The 27,144-nt window shown below is 39.7% G+C and overlaps 1 protein-coding gene across 2 annotated transcripts in view; it reads right to left on the reverse strand.

Annotated features, from left to right (window-relative positions):
• lhpp (phospholysine phosphohistidine inorganic pyrophosphate phosphatase) overlaps positions 1-27,144 on the reverse strand; it is a 110,439-nt gene that overhangs the window by 38,639 nt on the left and 44,656 nt on the right. The window contains exons 6-7 of one of the 2 annotated variants that reach the window (XM_073027625.1): positions 7,718-7,809; positions 6,695-7,088 (exon numbers count right to left, since the gene is read on the reverse strand). In XM_073027625.1, the coding sequence (XP_072883726.1) occupies positions 6,860-7,088; positions 7,718-7,809 (321 nt within the window). In that variant the 3' untranslated portion in view covers positions 6,695-6,859. Of the gene's footprint in view, positions 1-6,694; positions 7,089-7,717; positions 7,810-27,144 lie in introns of those variants that run through there. The other variant, XM_073027626.1, reaches the window with a different exon arrangement.

A 27,144-nucleotide genomic window follows, 5' to 3' on the forward strand; every position in this document is an offset into this window, starting at 1 on the left:
TCAGTGTCCAACTTTAGGAGAGAGTCTCATTTATTTTTACTGCAGAATAAGGCAAAACTACAGCTCTGATTTACACTACAAAACATTACTGCTGGTGTAAAGTGAAGCCAGATGCTCCTACTGCACTATGAGAGTCCACTCAGTAACCAATCTATTTGCCTTCAGTTCATGGAAAGCAGCAATAATGACAATGAAGATCTATTATAAAGGATCCTTACAGAAACCACAAAATACAATGTGGAAGTTTGCGGCAGGCATTTTAAATAGAACAATATTTTCTGAATTTGGTTATAAAAATCATACCCACATTTCAAATCTGGAAGCTCTTTCACCTATTTGTATTCACATCAGTTACAACAATGAATCTTCTGTGCCAAAATAATCATTTGGAAAAAAAAATAGAATTTTTCAGTTTTGCCATTATCTGCTGTAATTTATCTGGACGTTATAGTAGAAAAAAGATACTTAAATCACTGGGCGACTTCAATACTGTGCATAACAAATGGATGTCAGAAGAACAAATAAAGTCAATGATGTATGTAATCTTTCAGTGTTTTCAGATCAAAACATAAAATGAGATCCAAACAGCCAGAACCTTTGTAATGGACCACTGACTAACGACCACACACTTAACTATGTCAGTACACACTTGAAATACCTGGACTCAATAGAGATACTTGAAGCAAAACAAACAATTTCCATGCATATTTAGTTCTTGCTTTCAGAAGGCAACTTGTACTTAGAACAACTATAGACTAACGTAGCACTGGCAGGAAGTGCAGCAATTATGGGGCCAGCTTTGTAGTCCTATGGTTCCAGCAAAGGTCAATACTCCAAATGAACTCATTAAGCATGTCACCAAACTAATAATTTCTCATCTAACTGCCCGGACTGAACAAGCCAAGAGAAGAATGAATACAAACTTCAAACCACTTTTCCCAATTCACTGACTGGGTTTCCCTATTTAGTAACGGAAGAGTGATTTTAAACATGATTGCAAAGGCAAATACACAAGAATAGGAAAATTAGGAAAAAGGTTTATTCAATTATTTAATTAGACTTTTATTAGGCTTATAACTTTGACTATCACATTTTAACCCAACTCTTACTATATAAGTCTGGCTATTTTTCATAACTATAAATTAACTAAATTAATCAGCTAAAGAATAAAAACAGCTATGACCCATGATGGCTTGAGCATTAACAATTAAGGGACAGATTTCAACAGAAAAACATTTTCACCAGAACTAACATTACATGAAAGTGACAGAAAGTAATTATTTCATAGCCTGATTTTTCAGTGCAACAGCATAGCTGAACTATTTGAGAATTAGCTGTTCATTTTCTAAATTGACACTGGAGATACAGTCCTGAGAAAAGATTATGACCCAGTTTCTACAATCAAATGGAACAGCAAAGGAACACTACTTTCGTTATTTCAACCAAGGGGCGTTCTTTTGATCTATGAAAACACAAAATGCTGGCAGCACTCAGCAGGCCAGACAGCATCTGTGGGAGGAGGTAGTGACGACATTTCGGGCCGAAACCCCTCATCAGGAGTGAAACATCGTCACTACCTCCTCCCATAGATGCTGTCTGGCCTGCTGAGCTCTGCCAGCATTTTGTGTTTTCATTTATTTCCAGCATTTGCAGATTCACTCGTGTTGCTTTTGATCTATGTATTTTTTTTGGGTAACTTTATAACTTTATAAAGTAAGCTTCATAAACTATGCCTAATGAATGTCACTTGATGCATGTACTGATGGCAAGCAGACATCAAAAGAAAATTCATCATCACCATCATTCAGCTTAAACAGCATAAGCACAATCTAATAGATAATGGTCCTTGTCCCCTCCCCTCCTGGACCACCATCGATAGAACATTGAAACATATCGTGCTTCAGAACTGCAAAGACCACCTGATTTCAGAGTTTGATTTCCGTTCTTACGTCAAATTAGGCAATTTCATTCCGGGCAAGATTGGAACTACAAAATTACCCTACGTTTTCCTGAACTGGGAGGTGGACTGGGGGCTGGGGGAGGGGAGGCAATTGTGAGAGAAAGGGAAATGACTGCAATATGATCATTTGGTTATATAATCTGTGCAGGGTTTAAAATTGAAGTTAAAATTATGCATAATAACCATTTTTCTTAACGAACATTAGATCCATCATCACTGCAAGAATTATAAAATCTCACTTCCATTAATTCTCAAACACCTGAACAAAAGACAAATCAACATTAAATAAAAATAAATCAAGTAAAATAAAATCAAACCTTATTTCTGTATCAACTGCTATTTTGTCTTTTCCTCTTTGGGGAAGCCGCAAAGGTTAAAGGAAATTACTTACATAAGGAGCTACAGATTTGAAATTAAGGATTCTGTTTAAATTATGCTTTCATATTTGATTCATTTTCTCTCTCTCAAATTGGCTACGCTATGAGCTAAAATGTTTTAATGTTTGCCCTTAATGTTGCAAATTCAGATTCATACCTCCTTGCAGACTAACCTTTGTGTGCAAAGTTGACTGAAGTTCTACCAAGTATCACAAAGCAATTGAATTGATTTTATTAGTTTGGGTAAGCGAAATGTCAAAAGCATTGCATGTTGGGATAATTTAGGCATGACTCCCACCTCGTTCTCCACAGATAATGCAAACATCATCAGTATCCTTCCTGGCTGCTCCAATTATTTATTTTCTATGCAAAAAAATATGATGCTCATTTTATTTTCTCTGCGATGGATAGTAATCTTGATTAATGTCAATGGAGTTACATTAGACAACCTAACTGAATGACAGCTAATGCACTCGTTATTAAAATCAACAGCTAATCAACAAAAAGGCCAAAACTAATTAAATGAGACATTCTGCACGTTCCTTTAACAAATAAAAAAGAGAAAATGCTTTACAGCACAGAACCAGTTATTTGTTGTACTTTTCTGTTGGGTCATTAAAATGTTGAGATACTCTAATTATTCCATTGTGCACGGAGATTTCCATTACTGTAGGACGTAAAATCTGCATATAATATGAAAACATATGATTCACATCACTTGCTGTAGACTGGCCCACTCACAAACTTGGAGCAGATGCCAGTGTTAACGAAAAGAATCAGGCACAGTGCTGGAGAATAAGGTATCACAGAGTCCTACAGTGTAATGTGTAATACAGTAAAAGTACCTCTTTCACTGATGTTCTCAGAAAGTGATGGAAGGCTGAGGCACATAATTCAAAGTCTTGGATAAGCACCATCAACTTTGCCCCTGCTAAATCCCCCAATCCATTAGTACAATAGATGCACCAAAGACCAGAAACCTTCAGAAGCTCTGAGCATGTTCAACCAACTTCAATGTATGGGTTACATCAATGTGTGACCTGACACAAGGCACACAAAGCAAACATTCTACTCCATCACAAGACCAACAGAGAAAATACCGGATGTTCTCAAAGTTTCTCCGAAAATCATCACCGACTCAGGGGAATCCCCGGCCTGTGACCAGCAAAAACAAGAAGCAGCATATGGGAAAGTGTGGGGAATCTCGAGTTTCAGCAATGGAGGTCAGACACAAACACTAGAGGAAGCGTACAAAATCAACCAATCCGGCAAACCAGCTGCCCAACCTGTGTCAAAGACACATGGAATCTGTGTCAAATGCTTCCATCACCTCAAATCCATTGGACTGGAGTGGAAGCAATTTATCCCTCAATCCAGTGGGCATTGCCTAAGGTGTACACAGGAAGCCTGAGCCATGCCATAAGAGTTGTGGAAAAAGAAGGATTTATCAGATTAGGAAAGGGTATTAGTAAAGATGTTAAATAACCTTTTTTAATGTTTACTTCGGCAGGAACTCTCCATAGTTACTGTGTAATTGATTAATGTAAAACAAGCCAAGAGAGCCATCTAGTGAGTGTAGTTTCAGCTCAATACCTCAGTGACAACCAGATGGCCACTATTATTAAATATGGAACAGTGACAAAAATGGAGACAAGGTCAAACAGAAATTAATATATCAGTAAAAGGATGGCTTTTAAATACCATGAATGAAAACCACTTCTCCTGGCACTTCCTAATGTACTCAACTTTCTGGGAGTGAAGCTTATCTCAACAGTTACCTGCATCTTTGAAAGAAAATAGCACTAATGGTTTACTTTCCCTTCAGTGTGTTCAAAACAATCCAGCAGCATATTTTTCAAAATTGTCTTTAAAAATACCTGTAACTAATTCAAATCACCAAATTCACTGGACTCCAGGACAGCATTTCATATTCGACATCCTGACTGAATCACTAACAGAAACTGCCCCTCAGGCAGGGATTTTTCTGTAAAGCCTTCCAATCCCATGCCGTAATGGGAAAGAGTGGATGAATCAGATTATACTAGCTGGAAAAGCAGTAGGTAGCTTATTGGTGTTTTTGGACTGATAGGTTGCAGTGTTCAAACCAAACTATAATCAAAGGATACACATCAGCATTAGTACCTGCCTTATGGGCTTGCCTGACCTAAGAAAATGGACCAGATTCCTGCAGATCCTTTGCATAGCTTTGTGGAGCTTGGTTCAATGACATTGCCACTTCAGAAAAAAGAACTTTAGTAACAACTCGGGATAATGACTTTGTTAAACTGAAGCAGTAAACAAGAATGCTGATTTTACTTTAGCTGGCTATGAATTCAATCCAGCATCTACAGAGAGTGTATTTTTCTCTTTAAATACTAAATGCCATGTTAATGCCATTACTTCATTGAATTCTAAAAATCTTAGCTGTCAAGATACAAGTTTGAAGGATTACTCGAGTACCACACATGCATCATCTTTCAAATTACTCCGATGACTGATATGGTTAAAATGTAGAAGTTAATACAGCACTGACAGTTTAGGACATAAATAAAAGGTGACAGTTTAATTATGTAAAATGTCAAGGCTTTATCCATTTTTATAATTATTTAGGGAAGTTTCACAAGAGCATAAATGCAGTTCATAGCACCACCTAGAGGCATTCTAATGTCTCTGGGCAGCTGAAAAGTAACCCAGGAACATAATAATAAAGAAAGGGAAATGCTTCAGGTCAAGACCCAACAAAATGATTAATCTGAAAAACAGAAGTCATATCACATGGTTTGAAATATATGTCTATTGGACCCAAACGCCCTCAAAAGCTGTAAAAGCAATAGCCCACGTTTGGCATAATGCAGATTTACAGCATAAAAGACTGAGAAATATTAGAGCGATTTTAAAAAGTATGTTCGCATTTCCTCCATTAGTTATAGTGTCACTGAACATTTTGAACATGCATCAGGATAAGGAATTAAAATATCAAAATCTTCCAAAATTTCATTTTCTTAAACATGCTGTGATTATTAAGCTAACATTAATTAAACTTAACTAACGTTTTGATGGATTGACTTCTCAAACTTAAAAACATGCATTCTCTCTTTTCCATGGGATCCTGGTTTATTGCACTGGTTCCTGTTTTCTTTAACTTCTATTGTTCTCTAACATAATTCTCAAGATACTTGACAACAGTAGAAGCAGTATAAATTTCACAGTTCCATTATAGAAATTCCATTTCAATAGGACCAAAGAATTAAAATGCTGCTAGATTGTAGCCTGGCATCAGGAAATCAGTGGAGCAAAAGCCAAGTTTATGTCGCATGGCTTTTAAGAAGCAATGCCATTATACAAAAGTTCAATAGCTTACCATGATATTAATTGCTGCAAATGTGACTGATTGAAGAACTGGAAATTCCGCAGACTTAATTCAAAGTAACTCTGTTTGAATGATCACAAAATTAAACTGAAATTTTGTGAAATCTATTCTATTATTTTCTTTATTTAATTTGTTTCATTCAACTTATTACATAATTAGATATTTATTCAATTTTAAATGATTCAATTAATATGAATAGAAGGTACACCCAAGTGATCATTATTCGATTTTAATGGGTCTTAATTATACTGTTCAATCTCGTCACATTTTTCTTTAGTGTTAAAGTCAAGGTATGCAAAAGGATCATTCTTCAGAATGTCTGGTAAATCATGCTGCATACTTTCTTTGAATTAACTCTACATTTAAACTGATGGTATGCTTACATGCAAATTTTTAAAAAATTACAAATATAACACACACAAGTTGCTGGAGGAACTCAGCAAGCCAAGCAGCATCTATGGAAAAAGAGTAAACAGTTGATGTTTTGAGCCAAGACCCTTCACCAGGACTGAGAAGAAAGGGGAAAGATGCTAGAACACCAAATGTGGCTATTGGAGGACTATAATTTCATGCTGCAGCTCATGCAAAATGTGCTGAACGGCTTGTTCAGCTGCAAAATAAACTCATTTTAATACGATTGGCCTCCTGGTTTATAAAAAGGCCACATGCGTAAAGACACTGTACATCCAGTCACCACTGTGTACTGATCCTATAGCATTATCAAACACTTCCAGGTTAGAACAGAACAGAAGGTGGTTAAAGATCTTGCCACTCTTCTCAGCAGATGGGAGTTTGAAGAAGAGGATTGACAAGCCAAGGCACATTAGAACAAGAAATGGAAAATAAAAAGTGGCATTTAGGAGAGATGAGTAAAGGTAAAAGGTGGATGAGGAAGTGCCAATATAGACAGCTATTTCGGTCCAAGCCACACTGAAAGACAAGGGAATAAACCACAAACTAGCAAACGACAAACTGGGTATGAGAAAATTCAGAATCAGAATCAGATTTATTATCACCAGCATATGTTGTGAAATTTGTTGTCTTTGCGGCAGCTGTACATTGCAATACATAATAATAGAAAAGGAAAAACTGTGAATTACAGTAAGTTTACATATAAGGTAGTGAGGTAGTGCTCATGGGTTCAATGTCCATTCACAAATCGGATGGTAGAGGAAGAAGCTGTTCCTGAATCGTTAAGTGTGTGCCTTCAGGCTCCTGTGTACCCCACTTGAGCAGGGTATGTCCTAGGTGATGGGGGTCTTTAATAATGGACGGCACATTTTTGAGGTGTTGTTCCTTGAAGATGTCCTGGATACTACAGAGGCGAGTGTCCATGATGGAGCCAACTAAGTTTACAAGCCTCTGCAGCGGTATTTTGATCCTGTGCAGAAGCAAACCCCCACGTAACAGACGGTTAGAATGCTCCTCCACAATAAATAAATAATGGTCATGACAGCCTCCTGCATTGTGAGTTGGAAGAATATTCTGCAGTTATTCAAGAAGCAGTTAAATGTAGTGATGATAGTGGGGCCATAAATTGTAGGTTTTATTGGAGAATACGCTAGCTGGGTGAATGGTGTCCGTTATCTACATGACCTTTGGAAAGCATAAACCATCTATTGTCTGTGTGCAGTTCACAATGGACAATAATAATCACTAGAAAAACTGACAAGCACAGAACAGTGTTATCATTCTTCTAATCCACATAATGAGACTTCAGTGTAAGAAAGACTGCCAACCTTATAATATGTTGACAGATGATTACATGGGAATAAATATTAATAAAATGTTATTTCATTTGGTTGGCCCACATCTATGATGGTGTCACAGATTCACTTTTATGATGTGCTGTAATCTTTATGGAATGCACCATTGTTCTTTCCTGCTTTAAACAGATTCCAACCATTGGAGTGGCCTATGTGGGTGACACTGCAGTGGTTCTCTGCTAGTATGAGACAACAGCTGCTCTTATTAAAACACAGTGAACGACAGATTTGTAAATTTACTTACCTGTACTTGCCTGTCCTCACTTGGACAGCCTTCATACCACACTTCTGGGCTCCACCTACATCATGCAGAATATCATCTCCTATCATGATGACCTGTCAGAGAAAAGAAATGAAGTAAATGATATCAGCTACGATTATTTTGATGCATTTGCATTCCTCAAAATATTAAATATGAACTGTCACCAAGATGAATGGGCTGACATTGAACACTGTCATTGTATAAGAGCACACTGGAATTTATAAAACCCAGAAAACGGCAGGTTGCAAAAGGTGGGCTGCAAATGGGCGACTATCAAATCAGCCAAATGTCATCCTCTCTTCAGAAATTAAATCACAGCTGTTTTGAAAGAATAAAAAACCATCAAGTCAAAAAAGTAAAGGCTAAAAGCATTATTTTTGCAGTAAATTAACCTAATGTTTAAAACAAACATACAAATTCAAAATAGTTTTTAACACCACAGAGTATAGCAGTTTGAGAAAGTTTAATGTTTTTCCAGATATTTGCCAGACTGGAATTAAATGCCGCAAGTTAAGAGATGACTTGCTGGAACAATCGGAGAACTCTTGGCTCCAGTGTGATTAGATACCAGTTTGCAAATTGACCAAGAGTTATACCTCTACTTTCTATATTTATAAAAATTTAAAACCACCAATGTAATTTTTGTGTATGTAATTTGTACAGACAAGTCATCAGCATTTCATATCATAGCTACAAGTTTAGACTGCTTAACTCCAATTTTCTTCAAAAGGTTTCACAATAGGTACTGTGCTCATGGAGGCTCAGAATTCTTGAACATTTTCATCCCTCTATAATGGAAGGCTCCTAGGAAACAGCAGCATCAAGCAAACATTTCATCCTATCATGAAACTTTGTTTAAATTCTTCAGGCTCTTGATGAAATCCCTTTCTCAGACCCCACCTAGCCAATTGACGGCACACTCTGGAACGGCTGGCAGCGTGCCTGGGTGTTGCGCATGGGCTGTTACAATAGGTGAACTGATGACCTTATGAAGGGACACATTTATGCACAGCAGGTTCTGGACATTGACAAAATTTAAGACAGTCGGTAGGTGCCACAATGATCTCTTGTCGCTCGAATTTTCATAACACCTCTATTTCAACCACTCAGCTGGATTATAGATACCTGGACCAAGCTGTCATTATTCTCTTCCATGCCATCTGTCAGCATAACATGAACAGGACTCTCTGCTCCTGATAAAGTGGTGTGGCAGTCATGGGGAGGTGGCATACCGCTGTTCCTGCTATCCAGGCCACATCTCGGAGAATAAAGAGAACGCTTATAGAGTGCATCCTAGTTCTAATTGAGGACACCAATCTGCTCATGTGTGGCATTTCTCTTTCATGGAGAACAGCCAGCAGCTTATAGGTAGCATCCTTCTGCTCCATCAGGATGTTAGGTTGGTCCCTGATGGCATGGCACTGTTCCCAAGGAATTTCAAGCTGCTCTCTTTGGCAGACACTGAATCTCAGCACAATCAGAGTGGCCTTGGGAAGTGCCTCTACACCAGCTGATGTTGTGTGATGCAACTGTTGCCAGACTCTTCCCAAGAAATACAAAGACTTCCATTCTGGAAGTCAAAGTTCCTCAGCTTGCTTAAACCTGCTATAAGAGCAGCAGAATCAGGATGTGGTGTATTATCATTGATATACATTGTGAACCTTGTTGCCTTGTCGTAGCAGCTCAGTGTAAGGCAGAAAAAAATCACTATTTAGTTACAATAATAAATAAATAACTTGTGTGAAAGAAGATTAATGAGGTGGTGTTCATGGCCTGTTCAGAAATCTGAGAAGAACCTGTTCCTAAAACATTGAACGCGTATCTTCAGGCTCTTGTACCTCCTCCCTGAACATAAAGATGGATTTCCCCCATGCTCCTATTAATCTCCTGCGTTTCATCAGACAGGGCTGACAATGTATCAAGAGTGTATCAGACATGCAAAGATGGCATTCCAATTGTGTTCCTCGTTAAGAGTCCTCAAAAGCAGCGTGGACGTGTGGTCCCAGGCGACACATGTAAAATGCCGAAGGAACTCAGCAGGGCAGGCAGCATCCATGGAAAAGAGTAAACAGTCGACGCTTTGGGCTGAGACTCTTCATCAGGACATCATCAGGTCTCGGCCCAAAACGTTGACTGTTTACTTTTTTCCACAGATGCTGCCCGAGTTCCTCCAGCATTTTGTGTGTGTTGTTTTGGACTTCCAGCAACTGTAGATTTTCTCGTGTTTGTGATTTTCGTGTGGTACCAGACCATAGTGATTGTCTGCATCAGATTCCTGCACCTTGTGCCAGGCAACATTGTCCTAGTGCCTGGTGCACCTTGCCCAAAATATATCTCTCTAACTCAGTGGATCCAAAGCTAGTGTGCATTATCCAAAATGGAGAGGGGGAACTGCAAAGAGTAAGTTGGTCTGTGAAGTTCTGGTGAGGTAGTTAGAGATTTCCCCCCAAAAAAATACACTCATCGTTGCCAATGTACCCTCACCCCATGCACACCTAGCAATCCATGGAAATCTCCAGGACAGCCAACCACATCATCAGGCATTTATTGGAGCACTGTTTCTTGTAAATATTGAGAAATAGTGCTCTGAATTATTTTGCATTTCACTAATGATAGCATTTTCTGAACTGGTGTGGTGTAGTGTCAGCTATCTTTCTCCTCCTATTATATACCTCCTGCACTTCTAGGAAGGGGTAAAGAGGGGACCTCTACTTCCTTCCCCAACCTACAAAGGCAAAGATGAAGTGAAATGCACTTCTAAGCTGCACCAAAACACTGCAGGTGGCAATGAATACTGCACAAAAAATGATGGAGTAGATGAAATATTGTTGACAAACACTGATAGCCACTCTCCTCGACCACGGAGTTGCACCTAGGTAACCTCTCTGCCCATGAAGAGAGGCAGTAGTAATCCAAATCAGAATTTCATTAGAAGGTGGAGGAGAATTGGTATGTTACCAAAGGCACTCACAAATATTTACTGATGTACTGTGGAGAGCATCACCGCCTGGTATGGAGGAGCACATCTCCAACCCGTTGTTGGTCAGCCATTGCATTTGAGAGGACTCTTTCCCATTCCTTGCTTCCTTTAACCCAAATGTAGGAGAATAAGGAACGGGAGCAGATTTAATCATTCTATCATGCTCTCGGTACCTAGGTGGGATGCTGGACAGATGGACAGAGTGAAATGGCAATAGCACAGTGAGGAGAGGTCAGAAGCAGAATAAGGTTTAATTTCACTGGCATGTGTTGTGAAATTCGTTAACTTAGCAGCAGTAGTACATTGCAATACATAATAACTAAATTACAATAAGTATATATGAATAAAGAAAATTAAATTAAAGAAGTGCAAAAACAGAGGAAAAATATTAATGTAGTGTAAACAACACACACAAAATGCTGTTGGAACACAGCAGGCCAGGCAGCATCTATAAGAAGCACTGTCGACGCCTTCGTCCTGAAGGGTCTTGGCCCAAAACGTCAACAGTGCTTCTCCCTATAGATGCTGCCTGGCCTGCTGTGTTCCACCAGCATTTTGTGTGTGTTGTTTGAATTTCCAGCATCTGCAGATTTCCTCATGTTTGATGTAGTGTACATGGGTTCATTGTCCATTCAGAAATCTGACAGTGGAGGGGAAGCTGTTCCTGAAACACTTTGGACTTCTGTACCTCCTCCTTAATGGTAGCAATGAGAAGATGACATTTCCCAGGTGATGCGGGTCTTTACTGATGAATGCCACCTTTTTGAGGCATCGTTTTTTGAAGATGTCCTGGATGCTAGGGAGGCTAGTGTCCACGATAGAGCTGGCAGTGTTTACAACTTCCTACAACTATTTCTGAATTTTTGCAGTGGCCCCTCCATATCAGACGGTGATGCTCTCCAAAGTACATCTATGGAAATCTGTGAGCATCTTTGGTGACATACCAATTCTCCTCCAACTTCTCATGAAATTCTGATTCTGATTACTACTGCCCTTCCTCTGGCTGAGTTTATCCTCAACGTTTCTATGTATTTGTGCATGTAGCTTCTTGGCCAAATCGAAGACTTTGAGGGCTACTTGATTTGGCAACAGAAGCAAATGCAGCAACAAAATACTGAGAGCTTTACAGAGATTTGCAGAGAGATTTAGTCCAGTTAGAAGAGTGGGCTGAAAGATGGCAGATGGAGTTTAATGCTGATAAGTGTGAGGTGCTACATTTTGATAGGACTAATCAAAATAGGACATACGTGGTAAATGGTAGGGCATTGAGGAATGCAGTAGAACAGAGTGATCTAGGAATAACGGTGCATAGTTCCCTGAAGGTGGAATCTCATGTGGATAGGGTGGTGAAGAAAGCTTTTGGTATGCTAGCCTTTATAAATCAGAGTATAGGAGTTGGGATGTAATGTTAAAATTGTACAAGACACTGGTGAGGCCAAATTTGGAGTATTGTGTACAGTTCTGGTCACTGAATTATAGGAAAGATGTCAACAAAATAGAGAGAGGACAGAGAAGATTTACTAGAATTTTACCTGGGTTTCAGCACCTTAGTTACAGAGAAAGGTTGAACAAGTTAGGTCTTTATTCTTTGGAGTGTAGAAGGTTGAGGGGGGGGATTTGATAGAGGTATTTAAAATTATGAGGGGGATAGATAGAGTTGAAGTGGATAGGCTTTTTCCATTGAGAGTAGGGGAGATTCAAACAAGAGGACATGAGTTGAGAGGAGGCAAAAGTTTAGGGGTAACACGAGGGGGAACTTCTTTACTCAGAGAGTGGTAGCTGTGTGGTACGAGTGTCCAGTAGAAGTGGTAGAGGCAGGTTCAATATTGTCATTTAAAAAGAAGATTGGATGGGTATATGGACAGGAAAGGAATGGAGGGTTATGGGCTGAGTGCAGGTCGGTGGGACTAGGTGAGAGTAAGCGTTCGGCACAGACTAGAAGGGCCGAGATGGCCTGTTTCCATGCTGTAATTGTTATATGGTTATGGTTAAAATGTACATCAAAAAGTTGTGACACAAGTTCTCATCAGAGCAGCTTACCCTATGAAGAAATAAGATCTTTAGGTTTGAGTACTTACTTGGAAAGAATAAAGGAAATTCTTTACATTTCAAGAACTAAAAAATGTTTCTTTATGGAATTGCTTTCAGAATGGCTTTGGAAACTTCCTCTTCTTAACAAGCAACAAAAAATGTTAAATTTTGAAAAAGCAAATGTACAAAGTCAGAACAATTTCTACTGCATCAGTTCTGCGTCAGTGAGATTTGATTTCAATGTTAGCAATTTTATTTAAAGTAATACACACAAAATGCTGAAGGAACTCAGCAGGCCAGTCAACATCTTTGGAAAAGGGTAAACAGTCGACATTTTGGGCCGAGACTCTTCATCAGGACTGAAACAGCTCACTATATTGGCTCTTTCTAGTCCACCTTTTATCTTCACTCATCCCTCCTAAATAATACTTTTTATTTTCCATTTCTTGTTCTGAAATGCCTTGACTTATCAATTCTTTTCTTCAAACTCCTATCTGCTAAGAAGAGTGGCAAGATCTTTAACCATTACCTATTCTAACCTCCAGAATTTTCTGTGTATTACTTTGATTTCCAGCATCTGCAGATTTTCCCTTGTTTGAGTTTTATTTAAGTAGCCGGTCTCAGCAACAATGCCACAATAAGCAGAATTGAGAGGACAACTGTTAACTAGTTGGAAACTAGTTACAGTTTTGCCCAGAATGGGGATCTGAAAACTTTGGAATTTCTATTAATCTCCAGTGTTAGTCTGATGGACCATTTTTACCTGGTGAGAGTGAACAAGAGGCAAACAATCTGATGGGAGGCTGTTCTGAGAACACGCAAAGCAAGTCCTAAAAGTCCAGCTGATACCTCACTGGTTGTAAGGAAAGGCTTTATGATATGCATCCCCAAGCTATATTTAGCCTGTTTCTTAATTCTTTCTAGTTCTCCACAGAGCCACTAACATGAGGGGAAAGAAGTTTCTACTGTGGTTTTCTGTTCAGCTGTAGATAGTTGAACACTACTTGGAGACTGCCCATGGATGGAAATCTTCAACTCCTCTTTCAGGCTATACATAATCTTGCTGGACTACACTAATAAAACTTATCTATAATTGCAATGGGAAACCCTGGAAATACTTAGTAGGTCAGGAAGCATCTGTGAAAAGATTACAAACTTGCATTAGAGGGTTGTTGATCTGACCTGTTAACTTTGTTCTTCTCTCCATAGATCCTGGTCTAATTTTGAAGAATGTTGCCAGCATTTTTCGTTTTCATTACACATTTCCTGCATCTCTGTAGTATTTTGTTTTTCTAAGATACTGCAGAGATGATAGGACCAAGGCATGTGGGGACAATTTGTGTAAAGCAAATCTGTTAAACAGAAATTCACCAGTTCAGATTTTCTAAATAGTTTAATTTGAAGAATCTTAAAATGACAGAGTGGTTCTGCTTGGCCAGGAAGAATAAAACCGAACATATATTGATGTTGAGGACCATGAGCAAGTTGGAAGCTTAAATTTTCATTTCAGAACCTTAATACACATTCATCTCTATTAATGCTGCCTGAAATCATAAAACTCATATTAACTCAGAACCCTTTTTCTATTTGATAAACTAATCTGAAGATTCGTCTTGAAAGCAAAAGATAGAAGAGAGAAATTCATCAATACAAATTTTATGGTTTGCAAGAACTAGAAAAATTAGAACATAGAATGTAGAGCAGTACAGCACAATACAGGCCTTTTAGCCCATGATGTTGTACTGGCCCTTTATCTATCTAACCTTTTCTTTTGCCCTTCATTCTGTTTCCATCCATATGCCTATCTAAGAGTCTTTTGAATGTCCCTAATGTATTTGCTTCTACCACCACACCTGGCAGTGTGTACTATGCACCCATCAATCTGTGCAAAAAACCTACCTCTGACATCCTCCCCATCTATACTTTGCTCCTGTAACCTTAAAATTATGCCCTCTTGCATTAGCCACTTCCTCCCTGAGAAAAAGGCACTGGCTGTCCACTCCATCAATGACTCTTAAGATCTTACATTCCTCTATCAAATCACTTCTCAGCCTCCTTCGCTCTAAACAGAAAAGACTTAGCTCACCCAGTCTTTCCTCATCTTGGCAGCATACAGGTAAATCTCCTCTGTACCCTCTAAGACTTCCACATCCTTCCTCTAACGAGGGGACTAGAACTGAACACAATACTCCACACTTTTCCAATTAAACTCCATCTGCCTCTTCTCAGTCAGCTCTGCACCCTATCAATAACCTATTCAAACCTACCACAACCTTACAGACTATCCACAACACCAACAAATTTTGTGTGACCTGCAAATGTATTATACCCTTTCACTTAATCACCCAAGTCATTAATTTTTTTAAAATTACAAAGAGAAGGGAACCAAAACAGACCACTGGTCACTGACCTCCAGGTAGAATCTACTACCATCCTCTACCTTCCGTAGGCAAGCCAATACTGAATCCACACAGCCAAGTTTCTCTGGATTCCATGCCTCCTAACTTTCTAAATGAGTCTACCATGGGGAACCTTGTCAAATGCTATCCTAAAATTCATAGTCACCACATCCACTACTTTCATCAATGTGCTTTGTCGCATCCACAAAGAATTCAATCAGGCTCGTGATGTATGACCTGCCTCTCACAAAGCCACGCTGGCTATCCCTAATCAGATTATGTTTCTCCAAATGCTCATAAATCCTTTCCTCTTCAATAGATGCAAGACTCACTGGTCGATAAATCCCAGGATTATCCCTACTACCTTTGTTGAACAAAGGAATAACAATTTCACCTTCCAATCTTCTGGTAAATAATAGAATTAAAAATATTGGGAAAAGGCATTCATGAAAGGAAGTTACTCCTTTTTAAATGAATAGTTAGATAACTACCAGTGAAGAGTAAACACTGATACGGCTGCTTAAGTTTAATTCTAAAGGTGGTAAGAAAATGGGATTATCGTTTTAGCTTATTTATTATTTATTGAGATGCAGCGCGGAGTCAGTCCTTTAAACCATAGCACCCAGCAATCTCCCAATTTAGTCCCAGCCTAATCACAGGACAATTTACAATGACCATTTAACCTACCAACCGATACGTCTTTAGACTGTGGGAAGAAACTAGAGCACCTGGAGGAAACCCACGCAGTCACGGAGAAAACATACAAACTCCTTACAGGCAGCAGCAGTAATTGAACCCAACTCACCTGTACTGTAGGGCATTGTGCTAATGACTACGCAACCGCACCGCCCTAAAAAGTGAAAGTAAACAATACTAACCTAATAAGTTGCAAAACAGCAGTTAATTTAAAAATTTATTATGAGATGATGGCAGGATCAAAAACAAAGGCTGTTATTGACTTTCCAGGATTTTCAGGAAATTAGGCTGTCAAACACAAATCACGAGTCATAGTTCACAGCATTTTAAATAGGGAATCCATTATTGGCTTCTTGTTGTTTGGTCGGAAACTGAACATAAACCAGGCTGTTAATAAACTTTGGAATTTGTTTCTTTATATACACGTCAAAAAATGTCAGAACCTGTTTGAAGATTGGGCCTCAATATCAATTGTCAATTTGAATGTCTTCCATGAACAAAAAATTGAGCATCACTGCTCTAATGCACTTTGAGAAGAATATCACTGCAGAATATTTAAACTAATTTGGCAGGGGGATGGGAACTGGAGTGATAGTGCTGAGGATGAGGTAGTTAGTTTATAAACAAAGGCAATGTGTAGTGTGACTTCTAGCAAGGAGAGGCTGATGATGGAGCCTAGGAGGACGATGGCATCTAACGGCAACTCCTTTGCTTGCATCTTCGGAAACAGCTCTATTTCCATCTTTAATATCTTGATCTTTTCCTTTCAGGGTTCTTTTGAAGATCCTGACCTGGAGTTACACGCAGGCTTCGGTTCTTCACAAGAATGGGACCAGTGCTCAGGGTTCCATGACTGGCCATTATTTGACATGCCAAGGGTTTGACCTGAGAATCTCAATCGTGTTCATAAGCCTAAGATCTCGGGGCTCTGGAGACGGGCAGATCCAGGGTCAGTGTCACAGGAGACTCGTGTGTTGTCAGGGAGGCCGGAAAATCTTTTGCTGTGGGCCCGAAGAAACATAGAAAACATATAGCACAATACAGGCCCTTTGGCCCACAAAGCTGTGCCGAACATGTCCCTACCTGAGAACCACCTAGGCTTTACCCATAGCTCTCTATTTTTCTAAGCTCCATGTAGCCATCCAGGAGTCTCTTAAAAGACCCTATCGTTTCCGGCTTCACCAGCAGCCCAATACACGCACTCACGCTCTCTGCAAAAAAAACTTACCCCTGACATCTCCTCTGCACCTTCTTCCAAGCACCATAAAACTACGCCCTCTTGTGCTAGCCGTTTCAGCCCTGGAGAGAAGCCTCTGACTATCCGTACGATCAATGCCTCTCATTATCTTATGTACTTTTATCTGGTCACCTCTCATCCTCTGTCGCAAGAAAAGGCCGAGTTCACTCAACCTCTTCTCATAAGGCATGCTCCCCAATCCAGGCAACGTCCTTGTAAATCTCCTCTACACCCTTCCTGTAGTGAGGAGACCAGAATTGAGCACAGTACTCCAAGTGGGGTCTGACCAGGGTCCTATATCGCTGCAACATTACCTCTCGGCTCTTAAACTCAATCCCGCGATTGATGAAGGCCAATGCACCGTATGCCTTCTTAACCACAGAGTCAACCTGCATAGTAGCTTTGAGTGTTCTATGGACTTGGACCCCAAGATCCCTCTAATCCTCACATTGCCAACAGTCTTATCATTAATGCTATATTCTGACCTGAGGTCTTTGCGATCTTTGGACACAGAGCTCGAAAAAAGTGACGAAACAGACTTTTAACATCATAAACCAGTGGGTTGTTGTTATGTCTCCTGCTCACTGTGAAAATGGGGGGCACCTCCCTCTCCCTTGCCAGGGTGAGAGAGAAAGAGATCTCGTGGTTTGTTGAATTTCGGATGAAATGCGAATCCTTTGGGGTAACTTTGGTCTGTGTCTTTGCTATTGCTAAGCACACGCTTGGGTTCAGTGATGGTACCAATGCGCGTTTTTTTTTGCTGGTGGGGGAGGGGGGATCGTTGCTCGCTGCCGCTTACGCGTGAGAGGGGAGCTGCGAGGGGGACTTTGGGGTTCTCACGTTTAACTGTCGTTCATTCTTTAGGGCACTTCTCTGTTTTTGTGTATGTTTGCGAAGAAAAAGCATTTCAGGATTTATATTGTATACATTTCTCTGACATTAAATTTGATCTTTGAACCTTGGATGGGGCAAAATTGCAGTCAACAGGATGAGCTGCAATGTTAAAGATGAGCAAAATCGAAAAGGGTGAATACAGGACTGAAGGTGTTATATTTAAATGTGTGCTGTCTGCAGAATAAGGTAGATGTAGATGAATAAAACGGATTGGCATGTATAAAGCTGTAGGCATCACTGAATCATGGCTGTAAGATTATAGCCTGGAGCTTAACATCCAAGGAAACACATTGTACCGAAAGAACAGGCAGGAAGGCAGAGGGAGCGACATTGCTCCATTGGTAAAAAAATGAAATCAAATCATTAGAAAGAGATAACATAAGGTCAGAAGGCGTTGAATCATTGTGGATAGAGCTAAGGCACTGCGAGGGTTAAAAGACCCTGATGGGAGTTGTATACAGACCCCGAAACAGCAGTTAAGGATGTTGTCTACAAAGTACAAAGAGAGATAGAAGAATCATGCCAGAAGGTCAATGTTACAATAGTCATGGGGGACTTCAATATGCGGGTAGATTGGGGAAAATCAGGTTGGTAAGGGATTACAGGTGGGGGAGTTTCTAGAATGCCTACAGGATGGCTTTTTAAGAGCAGTTTGTGGTTGAGCCCACTAGGGCATCAGCTATTCTGGATTGGGTGTTGGGCAATAACAGAATTGATCTCAAGTAAAAGAACCTTTAGGGAAAAACAATCATAATATGATCAAATTCATTCTGAAATTCGAGGAGAAGTTAAAGTCAGATGTATCGTATTACAGTGGAGTAAAGGGAAATACAGAGATGTAAGAGAAGAGCTGACCAGAACTGATTGGAAAAGAACACTGGCAGGTAGGACGGCAGCGTAGCAATGACTGGAACTTCTGGAAGAAATTCGGAATGCATAGGATGTACACATTGTAAAGAGGAAGAGATATTCTAATGAGAAGATGGCACAACTATGTATAACAAGAGAAGTCAAAGCCAACATAAAAGCCAAAGAGAAGGCATATAATAGAGCAAACATTAGTGAGAAGTTAGAGGATTGGGAAGCTTTCAAAAAATAACAGAAGGCAACTAAAAAAGTCAATAAGAAGGTAAAGATGGAATATGAAAGTACGCTAGCTAATAATACTAAAGAACAAACCAAACATTTCTACAGATACAAAGTGTAAAAGAGAGGCGAGAATCGATATCAAACTACTGAAAAGCGAAGCTGAAGAGGCAGTAAAAGAGGACAAAGAAATGGCAAATGAACTGAATAAGTATATTGCATCCACCTTCACTGTGTAAGGCACTAGCAATATGGTGGAAGATCCAGGTATTGGGGTCATGAAGTGAGTGAAGTTACTAGTACTAGGGGCATTCTTGGGATGGTGTACACCTCAGGGTTCTGAAAGAGGTGGCTCAAGAGATTGTGGAGGTATTATTAATGACCTTTCAAGAATCACTAGATTACAGAATAGTACTGGAAGACCGGAAAATTGCAAATATCACTCCGGTCTTCAAGAAGGGAGAGAGGCAGAAGAAAGGAAATTATAGGCAAGTTAGTCTGATCTCAGTAGTTGGGAAGATATTGGAGTTGATCTCGCCTATTGGAATTCTTTTAAGAAATAACAAGCAGGATAAACAAAGGAGAGTCGGTTGATGTTGTGTACTTCTGTAAGGCCCTGGTTCACATTTTTACTGCAATGCTGTAGGTATTTCATTTTAGCAGTTCGGATAGAGCAGTCTGTTCTGCTTTCAGCCAGTATGAGTTATTGTTGAAGATAAGGGATGCTGAGGAATGTGAGTCATCCAATCAGTATGGTGGAACTGGGAGAAGCTTCGAGAGAACACTTGAGGGAGGTTTTGTGAGGGACACCAAGGTAGGTCTTGGTTGTTTTTGGTTCAGCAGGAGATGAAGAGAGAAGACACTGGAGAGAATCTGTCACATAATTCGACCCAGTGGGGGACCGTGATTCGATTAAGCCAGGTGCTGAGATTGACTGAGGATCGGTGAATATCAGTGAAGTGTTGAGCTCCAACTTGTGCACATTTGACCATTTAATTAAAATGGGACCTTTTTTGTTTTTTTTCTTTTCTTTACTAACCCTTTAGTTAAATTAAGATTTATAAATATAATTCCTTTAATCATATGCAGTGAGCGGTCTATTATTTTGTGGCACTAATTTGTAACAGAGAAAAATAAAACAGCATCGACACAAACCGGGGTTTGGGGTGGGAGAGCCGTCTCAATCTCATCAGTTTGGTGGGACCTGAGTGAGTCTTGCCTAGACTTACGCAACCACCAGGGTTTTACTTCAAATTTCAGAAGGCTTTTGAAAAGCTGCTTAACACATTTCAAGCTCATAGTATTACAAGAAAGATTATAGTATGGATAAAGGAGAATCTGACTGGTAGGAAACAAAGAGTTGAATAAAGGGAACCTTTTCTGGTTGGTTGGCTGCCAGTAAGTAGTAGTGTTCCTCATGAGTTGGTATTGTGACCAATTATTTTTACATTATATGTCAATGATTTGGATGATGGAATTGATGGCTTTGTTGGAAAGTTTGTAAATGATACAAAGATAAGTGGAAGGGCAGGTAGTTCTGAGGAAGTAGAGAAGGTACAGAAGGTCTTAGACAGATTAAGAGAATGGACCAAGAAGTGGCAGATGGAATATAGGGTCGGGAAGTGTATGGTTGTGGTGAACTAGATATACCTGTCTGACTGCTCCTGTGGCTCCTCCCACAGACCCTGCTGACTGCTCCTGTGGCTCCTCCCACAGACCCCTGTATAAAGGCGACTGTGGTCTGCTGCTCTCCCTCATTTTCCCAGGATGTAGTGTTGTTCTTCAGTCAATAAAAGCCGATATCTCACTTCCTAAGTCTCAGCGTGAGTTATTGATGGTGCATCAATGGTCATGCACTTTGATAGAAGAAATGAAAGGGTTAACTATTTTCTAAATGGAGAGAAAATACAAAAAACTGGGACTAGGGAGTCCTTATGCAGGATTCCCTAAAGGTTAATTTGCAGGCTCAGTATGTGGTGAGGAAGGCAAATGCAATGTTAGCATTCATTTCAAGAAGGACTAGAATATAAAAGAAAGATGTAACGTTGAGTCTTTACAAAGCACTGGTGAGGCCTCGCTTTGAGTATTGTGAGCAGTTCTGGGCCCTTATCTTAGAAAGGATGTGCTGAAACTGGAGAGGGTTCAAAGGAGGTTTACGAAATTATTCCAGGGTTGAACGGCTTGTCATATGAAGAACATCTCATGCTCTGGGCCTGTATTTACTAGAAATCAGAAGAACAAGGGATGACCTCAGTGAAACCTATTGAATAGTGAAAGGCCTTGATAGAGTGGATGTGGAAAGGATGCTTTCTATAGTGGGAGAGTCTAAGACCAAAGGACACAGCCTTAGAATAGAGGGGTATCCTTTTAGAATGGAGATGAGGAGGAATTTCTACAGCCAGGAAGTGTTGAATCTGTGGAGTTCGTTGCCACAGGCAGCTGTGGAGACCAAGTCTTTATGTATATTTAAGACAGATGTTGATAGACTCTTCAATGGTCAGGTTATGAAGGGATACAGGAGGTTGAGGGGAAGGTAGGAGATTGGAGCTGAGAGGGAAAAATGGATCAGCCATGATGAAATGGTGGAGCAGACTCAATGGGCCAAATGGCCGAATTCTGCTCCTATATCTTGTGGTCTTTTGGTCTAATGCACTTTGGGAAGAACGTCACTGCTCTGATGCATTCTGGGAAGAATTGTAGAAATATGTATCTGTTCAGCACAGGAAGTGACTATTTGGCCCATTAAGTGTATGCCAACTGCCGACAGAGCAACCTGTTCAGTCTCTTTTCCCCAGAGCCCTGCAAATGACTCCCTCTCTGATGCATACTCAATTTAATTTTAAAAGCTTTAATTAATCCCTCTAAAAATTAATCGAAGATACGATTAAGCATAGACTAACAAACCACTTGAAAATCAAATAGCAATAATGAGCTTAAATTTGTAGCTGATATCTACTCCAAGACACCTGAACACATGTTAATTTTAAATCTGAGAATGAATTATATTAACAGATATTGAGCAATGTGGGAGAAAGCTGAATGTATTGTGTTAGGTCACAGATGATGTACGATTGCATGGAGTTGCAGAACAGGCTCAAGTGGTTCAACAGGGTATTCCCGCATCTATACTCTAAAATAAGGCAGGTCATCAACACAAGTCATTTTAAACCTTTAAAAAAGTTCCTGTGCTTTCAAAGATCCCCATGTTGTTTACTCAATTGAATTTAGAGGAAGTCGTTCTATTTTCAAACTGTGTAGCATAATAACTTCTAACAATATCTGCACTGTGTGGTACTTTTTAAAATCAGTGAGTATACCAGTATAGCAGTGTAAATTTTTTTTCTATCCTTGAGTTGGAAACAAGACTATAGTCATTGTTTATATTGGGACCTGGGTACAGACTTTATGCAGACAAACTGGATCTGCCTAGTTTACAATGCTGATTCTCCAAGGAGCCGTAATTACTTTCTATGTGTACATATTTGATGGAAAACTTAATTATTTTAAGAAGAAGCATCTGTAAAAAATCTACGCTACTTTTCTTTGCATGAATTGGCACAAGTACTAACAGAGAGGTGGACCTAATCTAAAATGGCATGGATTCAACATTCTTAAGCTTTCAGTCCAAAAACACATTCTGTGTACATATCAAACATCAACTTTACAAAAAAAATCAAATGGAAATAGAATAAGATTAGCTTAAAAGTATTCCAAGAAGGAATCCAGAAAATTCCCTACAACTGAAATATCAAGTACAAACTAGACACTGAAGAATTTCTTTCAAAGTCTTTGGCACTATGTGACTACCAAATCATTTTATAATAGGTTCCAGATGATCATCTGACATGATAGCATTGTCCTACTTGAAACTGTTCTCCTAAGAAATGAGGTAACTGTACCCTTGCACACCCAGTTACAATGGTAGTTCTTCTTGGAACCTTGCTGGTAATGCTCCTTTGTGCTTCTCTTGTTAAAACTCATCAATTCCACTCACTGCTGCGGTGAACAATGTTCTGAGGCATTTAATATTCACCCATCCTGGAACTGCCAGTTTCAAAGAATCTTAAAGACTAAGAAAGCTCCCAATTTACCAGAATTGTCTTGTCAAATGTTTGTTGGGTGGAAGCAAGACATCAGCTATTAACAAAACTAACTGGGCAATCGCAACTTTAAATGATCACATCAACCTCTGGTTCAATCACATCAGTGTTTCACCGGAGCATGCATGAGCTCCAGATAAAACATGGGGGAAAAATTTAAAGATTAGAGTGATTCAACTCTTTATTAGAAAACTACCATCTCAAAACAATACTGTCTTACTGCAGTTAGTATCTGCCTGCTACATTATCGAAGTCTAGCAGAGGTGACTCATACTTCCAAACATGCTTTTTTTTTTAAACACAGTCCTCCAGGTTTGGGGATTCAGCTCATGGCTACAACTCTGACCGGTAAAACAAAACTGTTAGAGAAACAGCAACGAAGAATCTTTCTACACATCTGTGTACGATGGTATTCCTGTATCTCCACCTGCGACTTGTGTGACTGACAGGAGTGAAAACCAAAAGGAATCCCTGAGCACTGCCGTAGATAGAGGACCTTCATTGCAGCCCTAAATGCTGGTAGCGTAATGGGCAGGTCTCTCCCTTTTAACCCTGAGGTAAAATCTCATAGGCTGGGAACAGTGGTAACAATAAAAGTTGTTCATTTAACCCAGTGGTTCCCAAATGTGGTTCCCACAGGAGGGTAATTTGATTTTTAAGGGGGGCAATTCGAGAATGAGTTATTAACAGTGAATTTTTTCTAGTAAGTCTGTGTGAGTATGAGTGTGTGTGTGTGTGCGAGTTAATACATATGTGTATATACAGTATGCATAAATAAAAATACTTGTGCATGTACGTACATGTGTAATTGCGTATGTACTGTATATATAGTGTATCACCATCATTACAACCATCAAATGGCTTTCATAATTAAATTAATGAATTGACTGATGTAGGAAGGAACGAATGAACAAGTCCAAACGCGTAAGAAACTCGTACGAGGTCGCACCAATGCTGCTTTTTGCAGTAGCTTTCGGTTCTTGGTGGTGTGAAGGTGTGTACATTGCGTCATCTCTTTTATACGGTGTATCTGTCTTTGTATGCTGTAGAAACGAATCGGCATTGTTTTATTTATTTATTATTATTATTTTAATATCACTTAATGTTCTTTTTTTTTTACAATTTCTTAGTAATTTCTTCCTCAGAACTTTAACAGTCCTTTGGTTCTTTTATTTTTCTCTTTCATGAATGCCATGTTCTTTGGAAGCTTGTTTAAACCAAGTTAATGGTCTTTTAGGCTTCCTCCAGGTGAATAGGAGTTCACTTTTTGAATAATAAGAATTATATATCACCACAGGGGGCATCAGGATTTTAGAGGTGATTAGGTGGGGCATGGCCAAAAAAGGGTTGGGAACCACTGATTTAACTTAATATCTTATTGTTGGTCCTTTCCAGACCTTGTGGCACACTGAGTGGCAACCTTGCTGTTTCTATAGCATTTGCCTGTTTTTATTACAAGGCCGAGTTGCTAGCTTGACGCTCAACCCAGCAGAGATGAAAAGTGTGCAAAGAGCCAGCTGGACTCGAACCTGGGACCACTCACCTTGAAGTCCGGTGTGGATCCCACTACACCACCAGTCGTCTAAAGAAGCATATCTACTCATATCCAAATCAGTCATTATGGAGAGAAATTATGGGTCAAAATTATTTTTAGGTTTCCATCAGTATTGCAAGCTTTATGCCAATGTTATCAGATTAAATTCATGTGCAGTACTTAAAACTGGGTGCAATAAACTAGAGAGTACATGCCTTAGAGAGAGGACAATATGATGCCCACAACAGAGTTGGATCTTTAATGTTTAATTATAAAGAGATCTGAAGATTATAAAGAAACCTTAAACCTAGATGAAATAACTTCTGTATACCCTTGTTCAACTGTGTTATTTTGTACCCTATGCCAGCCCAGAATGTTGCAAAATTGCTGTCAATTTGTTTACTGCAGCAAGTCAAGAATGACGTATTTGAGAAATATATAAATCGCAAACCAATATGAAAAATAGCAAATAGTTTCTCAAAAAATAATATGTGGCTTTATATCTTGATTTGCTAAATATGTCAGCTCTGCTTTGATGTGTATTGAAATACGTTTATTTGGGATATATGGAAGCTTTAAATTGGTTTCATGGAAAATAAAATGCAATGTTGTCAGAAGTAAGAAAGGCACTCAAGCAGCAGTTGTTCCACTGGTGGGAATGGCAGTGTATCTCACATAGGACTCTTCAGGCACTTTAGAACTGGTGTGGAATGGAGGGCGGGTGATTGCAAATAGTTCTGATTTCCTTTGTGATTAGTTTGCAGTCAGACTGGTATGTGTGATTTTTCTACTGCTGACTTAAATACAGAGCTAGAAATAGGGTGGGGATGTTTGGATGACCTAATTCCTATGAGTCTGAGAAAACAGCGAAATTAACAAGAAAGCCACTACCAAATAGGGTTTCTCCTCTTGATCACATACGCCCAAGTAAGGTCAAAGATCACCTGACAGTAAAAGGCAAGTCAACGCTGAGATGTGGACTGACAACTTGGATGAGTTACGAGAAAATCAGTAACAAATTAATGTACCATTACTTCTTCAAGCATATTTACATTGAATTCCACTCGAAAAGAAAACAACAACACACCACTACAGATAGTCACGTTATCAATTTCCCTTAAAGCGCTCTTAAGGTGCAGTCTGTGGTCTACACTATCAGCTATTAGCAGGTTGGGGAAGAAGCTGAAGCTGTATAAGGATGTAAATGCTATTAGTCCTTATGGATCAAGGACGTACTTTTGAATGGAGCTTTTCCTTTCCAACCACTGTTAAGTATCCTTACTGGAAATCTCTGCTTTTGATCAGCAGCTTAAGCAGATGGAAATAAAGTTTCGCTTTATTCACCATTTCGCTGAACACCTACGCTCTGTCTGCCAGAGAAAGCAGGATCTCCCAGTGGCCACACATTTTAATTCCACGTCCCATTCCCATTCTGATATGTCTATCCATGGCCTCCTCTACTGTCAAGATGAAGCCACACACAGGTTGGAGGAACAACACCTTATATTCCGTCTGGGTAGCCTCCAACCTTACGGCATGAACATTGATTTCTCTAACTTCCGTTAATGCCCCTTCTCCCCTTCTTACCTCTAGCCTTGTTTATTTGTTTATTTATCCCCACCACCACCCCCCTTTCTCTCTCTGCCCCTCTCACAATCATTCCTTGCCTGCTGTCCATCTCCCTCTGGTGCTCCCCTCCCCCTTTCTTTCTCCCTAGGCCTCCCGTCCCATGATCCTTTCCCTTCTCCAGCTGTGTATCCCTTTTGCCAATCACCTTTCCAGCTCTTAGCTTTATCCCTGCCCCTCCTGTCTTCTCCTATCATTTCGGATTTCCCCCTCCCCCTCTCTGAAAGAAAATTGAACTTTTCTTTCAGTTAGTCCTGACGAAGGGTCTCGGCCCGAAACGTCGATTGTACTTCTTCCTATAGATGCTACCTGGCCTGCTGCGCTCCACCAGCATTTTGTGTGTGTTGCGTAAATAAAATTGAATGAGTAGAGAGAAAATTTACAAGGATGTTGCCGGGTCTGGAAGCCCTGAGTTATAAGGAAATGTAGAATATATAAGATTATGAGGAGATTTGATTGAGGTATACAAGATTGAGAGGTATAGATAGGGCAAATGCAAACAACCAGGGGTAATGGTGGAAAGTGAAAAGTTTAAGGTGAACCTGTGGGGAAACTTCTTCACTCAGAGGGTTATGAGAGTATGGAATGACCTGCTTGCAAAAGTGTGCTTGCAAGCTTGATTTCAATGAAGTTTGTATAGGTACACTGATAGTCGGGTAAGAAGGGCTATGGTCCTTGTGCTTGCTGATGGGAATAGGCAGTTTAGATTGATTCGGCATGGTCTAGATGGGCTGAAGACCCTGTTTCTGTGCTGTACTTTCCAATGACTCTATAATCTAACTGATGCAGCTATAATGCCTTCTGCAGTTGAATAAGCACCTACACT

Source organism: Hemitrygon akajei, chromosome 23, assembly GCF_048418815.1.
Source record: "Hemitrygon akajei chromosome 23, sHemAka1.3, whole genome shotgun sequence".
NCBI classification, from domain to species: Eukaryota; Metazoa; Chordata; class Chondrichthyes; order Myliobatiformes; family Dasyatidae; genus Hemitrygon; species Hemitrygon akajei.